This window comes from Colossoma macropomum, unplaced genomic scaffold (assembly GCF_904425465.1).
Source record: "Colossoma macropomum unplaced genomic scaffold, Colossoma_macropomum, whole genome shotgun sequence".
NCBI lineage: Eukaryota > Metazoa > Chordata > Actinopteri > Characiformes > Serrasalmidae > Colossoma > Colossoma macropomum.
Genome location: NW_023494789.1, coordinates 23,433,312 through 23,445,595, shown reverse-complemented (window position 1 = coordinate 23,445,595; position 12,284 = coordinate 23,433,312). Strand labels below are relative to the sequence as shown.

The following is a 12,284-nucleotide window of genomic DNA, read 5'->3' as shown; positions in this document are numbered from 1 at the left end:
CACTTCATGCCTCTTTATAACACCAACAGGCAGAAGGCAACAATACCATTAGTGCGTCAGCATCAGAGCCGTCTTCAGAGTGAAGCTCCAGGCAGAGATACTGTTTGCAATTCGGTCCAGTTTTATTTATAAAACACTTTATACCACAGTTCTAAACAGCGCTGGTAACATTCACAGTCTTTAATATCAACAGCTTGACTTCAGTACCGATTCCTGAACAACATTTTTCTGATACCTTCTATTCTATTTTCTATTCTTCTTTCTCTCTGTCTCTCTCTTCCCTTTTTTCTCTCTCTCTCTTTATTTTTAGTATGGTTTTGGCAGTTTATAGTTGGGTTTGATAGTTCTTGGTATGTTTTGGTAGCTCTTGCTATGGTTTGGTAGTTATTGGTATGGTTTAGTGGTTCTTGCTATGGTTTAGTGGTTATTCATAGGGTTTGGTCATTCTTGCTATGGTTTGGTAATTACTGGTATGGTTTAGTAGTCATTGGAATGGTTTGGTAGTTTTTGGTATGGCCCTGTGATGTACTGGCGACCTGCCCAGGGTGTTTACTGCCTTTTGCCCAATGAGCGATGGGATAGGCTCCAGCAACCGCCATGACCCAAAAGGATAAGTGGCTTAGCTGATGAGTAAGTGAGTTAGTTATTGGCATGGTTTGGTGCTTCTTGGTATGGTTTGGTAGTTATTGCGCTGTGTATGGTGTGTTTTTCAGACGACAATCAGAGCAGATGGAAACTCTCAGCAATTGGCATCACTATCATCAATTATCTGAAGTTTAGTCTTTTTACAGTTCTCTCTTCTTCTCTCTCTCAGTGCTAGTGGACAGTAACCTCAGTGAGAGAGTGGACTGGAATCTGTCTGACATGTTTGGAAACTGTCCACTCTCCACTTCCTCCAGCACTCTGCACAGCGTGAGGATTAACGTTTATCCAATTCCCCTCCTGCCGTGCTCACACGCTCACCCCACCACCCGCCGGCCTGCCAATTATCGCTCTGCGCATCATGATCAAACTGAAAGGAGAGGATATTGGGGGTAGGTGGGGTCGTGGGGTCAAGGGGTCAGGGGGAAAGAAGCTGCGAAAGCATGTCACTTTGCGCTTGATTAGCAGCTAATCTTCCAAGGAAAAGTTTATCGAATATGATAATCCGCTCGGTCTGACAGGAAAGGTGGAAGAGCTTTGGTTTCTGAAGCACATCTAACCCCCCCACCCCAAAACATAAGGACCACACAGAGACAGACCAGCCACACTTCTCTCCTAAAATCACTCTCTCCCTCGCTCCATCAAACAACTGCAACCCATTAGCAGCCGTTAGCATGAGCTAGCTGCGGCCCACCAGCGAGATATGAACGGAATCTGTAAAAACATAAAAGCCCCTCGCTATAACACACTAAAAGGCTTATTATATACAACAGTGGCTGTTTAAAAACAGACTCACACCAGAACTAGCGGTGGGCGGTATGACAATATATTTGGAGTGTAATGATTCGCAACATTCAACAGATTTTTCAAAATTCCCCCATAACTCAGAGTGGTTTGGTGTGAAATGGTTCAGATTTCTTTACAGTGGTGGTGATAAGAACCAGGGGTCGCCATGACTACAACACAAATATAGACATTTTATTTACTATCCAAATCCACCATAATAAGTTTTCTTTGGGGACTATTTTGCCTCACAGCACCCTGCATATAAATATCTCTCCATCGTGAATGGAGTTTATGGCCAAAATCATCTGAAAACTATCATAAATCAATTTTCTCAGACATTAGGCAGCATACTCATAACCATTCCATGTAATAACTTTCTGTGAGGGAGCTTTTAGAGGCGGACGTCTGGTTCCTATCACCACCACTGTGAACAATTCTGATTCGGTAAGCTTCTCTAGAACGGAGCATTTCATACCAAACCACTCTGAACGACTCTGGTTACATCTTAACCACTTAACTGTGCAGGAATTAAAACGGCAGAATTAAACTTTATTGGGACATTCCAGTCTAAAACTAGCAGCATCAGTTTGATACAATTCACAATTTTATATAATTTCCATGTTTTTGTCCATCAATGTTCGCTCACTATAATGCCCAGCATGCATCACGCAAATATGTCACAATCATTGTGAATCGCTATTTGTGAAATAATTTATCAAGATAGCAATAGAATATTGTCACATCGCCCACTCCTAAAAAAGACACATTTAGATCAGTTACAGAGCCTGTAAACAACAACCACTGTATCCACCTTATCCCTGCTTTGAGTGACTTATGGACAGAACATCCGGCAAAGCGCAAACAGACAATTCGTTCAATGCTTATAACAGCCTAACATGATAGAAATATGGAAATAAATAAAAATATCAACATTTTTTATTGTTGGGATACTTGAATATGTGTGTGCTGATGTTTGTAGTTCAATCAATCTATGAACAGAAACCTGAACCTGCGTGAGAGAAACGCTTTAGTCAGAGGATCTTATTTACACACTCATTATTCACGCTAACAAAGTCATTTCATTTAAACTGTGACAGAGAACCTTAAAGCAGAGCCTTTACACAGCAATGTCTAATGTAGGAATCTGTTTTTAAACCAGCGCTTTGATAATGCTCCTATTTTCACCATGGTAGCTATGTTAGCATCAAGCTAGCGGGGCTAGCTCAGCACTATTTGTGATTTTTAAGTCAGCTCTAGTTTACATACAGACATTTTTAGCTCGTACCAGGCATGTAAGCTCTATTCTTTACTTTGTGTGTCTCAGTTTTTAAGGAACACTTTATTTAAAGGCTTGAACTTGAAGTTTGTCTTTTATTATTGTAGGGTTAGCCTGTTAGCCGGTTAGCATTCTGCTACCTGCTCAGACTGCTCTGGTGAGGTCAGAATATATATAGAAATTCATGTGTAAACCAGTTAAAAAAAGTTTGTTCACAGCACACAGTGATGTTCAACTGACAGTTCTTCATCTGGTTGCATTTTAAGGGCTCAGATTTCAGCGCCAACAACTGGACATTTTCAAGGAGTCATTATGAAGCTACATTCTCATGAAGCTGGGCGCTAATGCTTGTAGCGTTGCTGTTCTTGCTGTAATTTCATCTTCACTCGGTTGTATTGACAGCCATGAACTACATGTTGTTCCAGAATGCCTCAGAGACGTTTAACAGGACAAAATTATTACTTAAAAATAAATGTGCACTTTCGTTACCTTCCCCAACCAGATATTTCAGCCATTATCGCAAAACACAGTGGTCATGTGAAAAATAAGGAGGACAGCAACTGAATAAATTGAAGTGGAAGCTCATTATGATATCATCTTAATGGATTATTTTATTTTTTTACCGATTAATTGAGTTTTCCTCCTGTTCCTTCTTACACAATAAGCATTAATTTAATAAACACTACATTCATAGGTTTTTCAGCCGTTTTACACGTCTCTTCTTTTCTGCGTTTTGCCCAAAATTTTATGATGCATATCAGCGGTGTCCAAAAAAAACCAAAAAAACAACAAAAAAAAACAAGTATATCCAATTTTCTGTGGTTTTTATTTGTCAATATTTGGGCACAGCGGCCACCCTTTAAATTGTGTGCTGAATGGATCAATAGAAATCCTGAAAAATAACTCTTTTTACATTCACTTACATATAAAGTAAAGAATATTTTTACCCTCTCCGGTGAAGTTGCCTTTTAGGAGATACAATACCATAAGAATGTTTCCCAAATTCAGTGATTCAGTGACTCCAGCCTTTACCAGCCATAATAACAATAAAAAAATTTCAGTTAGCCAGATAACTTAAGCTCAAAGTTAACCCCATCCAGGATTAGAGGTGTGCTTCAATTGCACAATCCTCACCTAGGGCTACTAGACTGTTTTGCCTTCCTCTCCACATAAACCTCACACGCAGAGACTGTTTATCCTTTCAATTAATAATGATCATGACTGCAATGTAGTGAGGAGATTCTGACCCCAGATCAGTTATTGACGACAGATGAATGGAGGAATGTATTTTTACCGTGAGGGCTCCGAGTCAGTGCCGTCCCGGCTGAACGAGGCACACAGCTGCTTTTCTCTCGTCACCAGGTTGTCAACCAGGTTCTGCCTTCTGTCGGCTTCTGACTGCATACTGAGCTCATTCATTAAGGAGATATACGCATTAATACAGCACGTAATATCAGCACATAGACACATACATATTAACAAACAGACACCCCTTAAAAAGAAAAAGAAATATATACTGGCTTATATGCCACCCTTAAGGATAGCCTATTAGTTACTGGTTTATAATAGTTTATATATTAATTATTGATTAATATCAGCTTATATTAGTTCCTGTTTTAGTTTAAATGACTTATCTGGTTAATATTAGTTATTAGTTTATATTAGATAGTTGAAATACTTGACTATTAGTTACTGGTTTAATAATAGTTCATAATTAGTTTATATTAATTACAGTTATTAGTAAGTGGATTATACTAGTTTATATTACATACTGGTTCATACGAAAATTGTTCTATATAGCACCAAAAAAGGTTCTTGTATTGTTACAAGCTTGACATCATAACAATAGCAGAATCTTTATTGGTGCTATATAGAGCCAACACATTCTCTTTTAATCTGAAGAACCATTTCACCATACAAAGAACCCTTTAATCATGCAAATGGTTCTTTGAGTTCATGGTTCTATATTAAACCACTGTCTTTACTAAAGAACCCTTGAAGAATCATCTTTTTGAAGAGTGTAATAATAATAATAATAATAATAATAATAAAAGTTTATAATTTATATTAGTTTATATTAGATGTTTGACTTATATTTGACTATATTCGTTGCTGGAAAAATTTAGTTGTTTTACATTACTTCATATTAGTTACCGGAATTTACTAGTTAATAGTTAATTTTAGAATATTTCAGTCACTAGCTTATATTATTTTATTACTTTAAATTTTTCACATTAATTAACTCTTGTACATTAGTTTTATATAAGTTACTTTTTATATTAGTTAGCTGATTTATATCACTTTATATTACTTATTGGTTTATATTAGTTTATATTACTTACTGGTTTATATTAGTTTATAATACACACCGGTTTATATTAGTTTATAATATGCACTGGTTTATAGTAGTTTATAATACGTACTGGTTTATATTAGGTTATATTAGTTTATAATACGCACTGATTTATATTAGGTTATATTAGTTTATAATATGCACTGGTGTATATTAGTTTATAATACGTACTGGTTTATATTAGGTTATATTAGTTTATAATACACACTGATTTATATTAGGTTATATTAGTTTATAATATGCACTGGTTTATAGTAGTTTATATTAATTTATATTATGCATTGAGTTATATTAGTTTATATTGGTTTATAATATGTACTGGTTTATATTAGTTTATATTACTTACTGGTTTATATTAGTTTATATTAGTTTATAATATGCACTGGTTTATAATAGTTTATATTACTCATTAGTTTATATTAGTAGGCTGGGGTCAATGTGCCCCAACAATCAGACACAAATGAACAGTTAAGTACGCTGCCTGTGTGTCTACGCTGATGTACAGAATTACAGTTGATTACACTACACTGCCCTCTACAGGTGAGTATCAGGAAGTACAGTGGAGTGGCTGTATCGGTGTTCTGTGTAGAGCTGTACTGCTGTCTCTCTCTGCATTACAGCAGCTGCATTATTAATGTAAGTGAAACTTAACAGGAATACCACTGGGGATGAGTGTGCAGAGGTTTAGGGAGGAGTCTGGGACACGGAGCGTGTAAGGAACAAGGTCAGGATACACAAAGAGAAAAATTATCCATTACAGAGATACAATTGGCTATTAAAGTGATTCATCGTCTGTTCTACTTTTCCAATCACTGCTGCCACACTTTCAGGAAAGTGCAGAAAAAATAACACCAATAACGGGATTTTCCTGGACCAACCTGGATTATGGTTGTCTGTCCAGGGAAAAAATGAATTCCATTCCTGGACACAAAACATCTCGGAATCAGAGCATTTCCATATGTCAGCGTTTCTTATTTTTTATGACAGGTTTTTCATTGTGTCCAGGGTTTTTTCAGGATTAAAACAGCAACTCTACAAATGATTCTGAACGTAAATACAGTTTAATGCGCGTGAACTAAAACTGTCATCCTTTAGACTCTTATAAAATACTTTCCTTACTACACACTTAAAAATAAAGGTTCCTAATGGGTTCTCAGCTTGTACATACACTTCTTACTCTAGGATAATCTTTAATTGCCATATTTAAGTGATATATTGCCTCATTTGGAGGTTCTTTAACCTTGAAAAAGGTTCTTCACTTCCACATCTCATCTCATTTACAAAAATGGTTCTTTGTAAATGTAGTCAAATGAATAAATGCAGATATTTCAGTGCAGTAACCCGGCATCACCTAAACACTTCTTTTGGAAAATGGTTCTACAAAGCACTAAAAAGGGTTCATTTGCTGTTAAAAGCTTGACAGTGCTATACAGAACCATCACAATGTACATCAATCTGAAGAATGATTTCACCATCCAGGAATGCAAATGGAACTTTATAGAACTCATACGTCTAAATAGAACAACTGCCTTTACTTTACCATCTTTTTTTGTGTACAGTAAGTGCTGTAGTGCTGACATGGTCATGAAATTTTATGATGATTAACTGTCACATAAATAACTGTAATTAATGATGGGGATTGTTCTTTATTCCATTCGCCTGTTAATGAATAAGCCGAAGTGGCCAAATTAGCTTATTAAAAATCCTGCTTCCTAACTATGTGTGCTATGTAGCTAATGCAGAATCATGTGTATTCAGGCACAACGTCTATTTTTTAGTGAGAGCAAAAATAAACCTCATTCTGTCAGCACACATGCATGTTTCATGAGTCCCATGGTGAGTTTCAACTAATGAATTTACTGCTTTCTTTTATTTACACTTATTTATCTCGACTCAAAACACTCAATTCACATTTTGTTTGTTGCAGCTTACTATTATTCTGAAATCTAGTGTCAAATGATAACTGCAATCATCTCAAATAATTGTGATTAGGTGATTATGTAATAACTGTGACAGGCCTGAGTGTTGTCTAATTAAGCCTACAAGAATATAAAGAATAAAATGAAAAAGTACAATATAAATCTAAAATACAAAAATATATCTGCTGATATTAACAGTTATTTGAAATTTTATCACCATAAAATGAGTATCAGTCACAGAATATTCACATCAGTCAAGTTATGATTCATGTGCCACTACAGAATCAGCCACTGAAAGGTACCAAAAGAGGTGATGGCAAAGAGGTGTATGTAAGTGCCGCGGTGAAAGGATACATGCGGCGCTGGGATGAGGCTCGAACCAGCGTCTCTCTCAGCTGCGCAATGTTTTGCTTTAGCTTCTGCAGCGACGCTCTCAGAGTCATGTTCAGCTGGAACACAGATTAGAAACAATTTGAACACATTAGAAAGTTTCTATGAATTTTATTAACTACAGGGATCTCACAATGACTCAATTTGATTATGATTCTTTAAGAAATGAATCAGTGAATCAATAAATCTCAAATTTCACTTCCAGGCAATTCCACTTGATCTGACTATTTTAGTGATTCAGAATTATTTCTACAAATACACTGAACACACAAATGAAGCAATTATTTGCACATTAGTGAAACATACATTAAATGCAATTCACCAAGCTTTTTCTGTGTGTTTACACTTGAAAACAGCCTAAGAAAATTAGAAATTAAAAATGAGTGTTGGAGTGTGAGAGCACTTTATTAAATATTATTATATACATTAATGAGTAATCTACTCCATTTTTCTCGTGAGGATAATTCCTCACCTTGGCAGGGTTGCTGCCTGTTCTTTGCAGTCTGTTCCGCTCATGGATGTTTTCTGCGATCTCTTGCGCCAGTCGGCAAGTAGCATCATAATTCTGTAACCTAATAATATAAACAACAGTGCAATTAATATAAAATACAAAAAAGCTGCCTTTCTAAAGCAGTTTTGGTTTTCGTTATTTAGATTTGCTGCAAAAATAGAAATAGAAAAAAACAGAAAAAAAATTATTTGCAGCATGCAGCTTAATATTCCCATGCAATCTACAATAAACAGCATTTTCATGTTACTGCATAAGTATATCATGTTTTTTCAGTGTATGCACATTAGGGCCCGACCAATATATTGATTGACTGATAATGTTGGCTCATATTAAGCTTCAACAGACTGCTATGTACAAAGTTCCCCCAATTAGTAACAATACTGATGCCCATCTTATATTATAAGCGCCACTAACGTGAAGAAAACCAGCAGAAAAAGTAAATAAATCTCACAAATAAGAACTGAAAATCATATCAGTCAGATAGAAATGCACAAGTATAAAAAAAACGCGGGCAATATTGTTCATGCACAGATTTGCTGATGCTGCTACATAAACGTTAATAAATGCAGTAACTGGCACTAAATCTACTGGCTTTATCACTACAGAGAAATATTTATTTCTGCAGGGTTATAAATGTAGTAAAATGAATAAACTCCAGATATTTCAGTGCAGTAACCCAGCATCACCTCAACACTCTGCTCTTACACTCGAGTTCAATAAATACATCACCAAACATTGTTTTTGAAATATTGGCCAAAGCAATAATTTTTTTAAAGCAGTTATTTGCTGATATCAATATCATTCCAACATGATTGTGCATCACTACACTCTGAAAAAAGATGGTTCTTCAAGGGTTCTTTAGTAAAGGCACAAGTTCTTTATAGGACCATTTCATGCTTAAATGGTTCTCCGGAGGGTGAAATGGTTCTTCAGATTGATGGAGTATGATGTGTTGTTTTTGAAAATGGTTCTATATAGCATCAAAAACGGTTTTGCTATTGTGACAATTTCAAGCTTGTACAGCAGGAGAACAGTTTTTGGTGCTACATAGAACCATTTTCAAAAAAAGTTCCATATAGGACCATATACACATTCCCCATCAATCAAAAGAACAATTTCACAATGTAAAGAACTATATAATGATTCCAAAGGATTGTGCATCCCGATAGTAAACACCATCATGGTCGTCACAATCATTAATTTTAGCTGAAGACTAATTATCACATAAGTAACAGTGATTTTTCTTGTTTATTTTATGTATCTATTAAAGTACAAGCCAAATTAGCTTATTAGCCATCTTGTTTCCTGGCTATGTGAACTATGTAGCCAACACATCATGTGTATTCAGGTACAACTTCTATTTTTTATTGAGAGTGAAAACATAAGCAAAAATAAACCTCCTTCTGCTACCATATTGTTAGAGTACTGAGTTTTTAAGAATGTGTCTCAATAAATGCATTTACTGCTTTCTTTTATTTACACTTATTTACCTCAACTCAACACTGCGTTGTTGTGTTGTGTTAATATTATGGTCAAATCTAATGTGGAAAATGATAACTATGATTATCTCAAATAATTGTAATTAGGCAATTTTGTAATGACTGTGACAGGCCTAAGCGCTGTTTAACTAAGCCAGCTATAATATAACAACAAAATGAAAAAGCAGAATATTAATCTAAAATGCTAAATTAAATCTGCTGATACTAACAGTTGTCTGAATTATATCCCCTTAAAATCAGTGTCGGTCACAGAATATTCAAATCAGTCAAGCTATGATGCATGTGCTTACTATTAGCACAAACTGCTGACACTCAGTCAGACTGACCAAACTACCCTGACCATACAGAATGAAGAGAGAGGACACATGACAACAGACAACAGCAGGTTTAGCTTCACACATGAAGCTGTAGATTCAGAGAGCAGCTTCAGATCACCATAAAGACCATTTACAGCATTTATTTATGGGACAGTTTGGCATTTTTCATGGATTTAATTACATATATTCTATATATTTAACCAAACTGAGAGTTTTGCAGCCGAAATGTGGAGAATATTACTGAGTAGTCTCAGTTAAAACCACAGGACTGAAGTCATGAGACTGAGATCAGCTGACTGACTGGAAGCTTTACTTACACACTTAAACACCTTAAACTCCATCAGGAGGAACTGATTTACTCATTTACTCATTTACTGCCATTAGAGGATCCAGATGACTGAATAAAGATAAACAGCAGACTAGATGACGGTATATTCCGACATCTGCAGTATATTAAGATCTGTTTTCTCTTAATTCCCCTTAATTAATCTGAATTTATCTCAGTTTAATTCTCTATCTGTTTGTTTCCAGGGTGCTGTCTAATAAGAATGAAGAGGGAGGACAGCATGATAACGACAACAGGTGGATTCAGTGGATTCAGTCAGCAGCTTTCAGAGGACAATAAAGACCATTTACAACATTCACAGCATTTAGTTTTATAGCCAAAATGTGAAGAATATTAACCAATTAATCTCAATAGGTTAGAACCACAGGACTGAAATGTTAAGACTGAGATCAGCTGACTGACTAAAAGCTTTCACTTACTCAGCACTTAAATACATTCCTAAAAAGGTGGTTCTTCAAGAGCTCTTTAGCAATGACAATGGTTCTATATAGAACCCCGAACACCCAAAGAACCATTTCCATGCTTAAATGGTTCTCAGAAATTTTTCTTCAGATTGATGGAGAATGTATATATATGGTTCTACAGAACGTTTTTGGAAAACCCCATCATTAATCATTAATTATTGTGACAATTAATCATCAGCTAAAATTTCATGATCGTGTCAGCACTAAAAGGACTTCCTGTACACTAATTAAAAAAGATGGTCCTTTAAGGGTACTTTAGTAAAGGCAGTGGTTCTATTTAGATTCATGAGCTCTATATAGAACCATCTGCACGTTTAAATGATTCTCTGCATGGTGGAATCGTTCTTCAGACTGATGTACATTGTGCTGGTTCTATGTAGCACCAAAAAGGGTTCTGCTTTTGTGACAATGTCAAGATTGCAGCAGTAGGAGAACCATTCCCATTACTAAAGAACCTTCAAGGAACCATCTTTGTTCAGAGTGTAGCATAAACTCCATCAGGAGGAACTGATTTACTGATTTTTTGCCTTGAGAGGATCCAGATGACTGAATAAAGATAAACACCAGACTAAGAGACAGCATAATCCAACATTTCAAATGCATATAGAGATCAGTTTCCTCTTCACTCCTCTATATTAATCTGAATTTATCTGAGTTTAATCCTCTTTATTCTCATTAGTCTTTACTCTCTGTTTGTCCTGATGCTAATTTTCGCGCTCAGAATTCCTAACGAGAACAGAAAGAGACTAAACGAAACACTTACCAGAGATCCTGCGACATATTTCACCCGATTTTATCTGTTTATCCTGTTTACAGAAAAGTTTTATTAAAATAACAAAAACCAAAACAAAGCAGCAGCGCGCAGCAGCTTCCTGTTTCACTGCGCCGTCAGTACAGGGCGCCGCTAGGGACAAACCTCATTCGTAGATGGAAACGCAAAGAAGTATTTTCGGCAGGTTGGGATTTTATAAATATTTATGTAAATGCAAACACATTTCTTTACTTTTACCACCTCAGATCTGAGTGTCTGCATTAAGTCTAACTCAGTCCCTGTTTAGCTGCAGATTCCGTCCTTAATATCTTTAGTATCTTACTGATCGTTTGGAACAAGCTTGAATTCTTTACTCACGGAAAACAAGACAGTGAGATCAGACGGGATGGTAAGTGTTTCTAATAAAGTGGCCAGTTAGTGCACATACAAGGTAGGTGTTTCTAATAAAGTGGCCAGGTAGTGAAAATACAAGGTGGGTGTTTCTAATAAAGTGGCTAGTTAGTGCACATACAAGGTAGGTGTTCTAATAAAGTAGCCAGTTAGTGGAAGCACAAGGTAGGTGTTTCTAATAAAGTGTCCAGTTAGTGGAAGCACAAAGGAGGTATTTATAATAAAGTGGCCAGGGAGTGGAAGTACAAGGCAGGTGTTTTTAATAAAGTGGCCACGGAGTGGAAGCACAAAGGAGGTATTTATAATAAAGTGGCCAGGGAGTGGAAGCACAAGGTAGGTGTTTCTAAATAAAGTGGCCAATGAGTGGAAGCACGGAGTTTGGGTTTTTTTAATAAAGTGGATGGTGAGTGTATAATAAAAGAATAACTAAAGAATATCCTTAATGTAACACAAAGCTTATGCACCTGTAAATAGTCCTAATAATGTTTGCATTACTGGATGACATCAGCCCCTATTTAAAGCCAAATGTTGTTGGTCTTTTTGTTTCATGACTAAACACACTTGTTTGGGTGAAAACAAATGTGGGATTTCTCGGAAAAAGACCGTTTATACAATCTGA

The 12,284-nt window shown here is 36.0% G+C and overlaps 1 protein-coding gene across 1 annotated transcript in view; it reads right to left on the bottom strand.

Annotated features, from left to right (window-relative positions):
• The window catches only part of stx8 (syntaxin 8), a 58,148-nt gene extending 46,751 nt beyond the window's left edge, over positions 1–11,397 (bottom strand). The window contains exons 1-4 of the mRNA XM_036570605.1: positions 11,267–11,397; positions 7,839–7,938; positions 7,331–7,425; positions 3,999–4,109 (exon numbers count right to left, since the gene is read on the bottom strand). Coding sequence (XP_036426498.1) covers positions 3,999–4,109; positions 7,331–7,425; positions 7,839–7,938; positions 11,267–11,283 — 323 coding nt within the window. The 5' untranslated portion in view covers positions 11,284–11,397. The remainder of the gene's footprint in view (positions 1–3,998; positions 4,110–7,330; positions 7,426–7,838; positions 7,939–11,266) is intronic.
• Between the last annotated feature and the right edge of the window lie 887 nt (positions 11,398–12,284).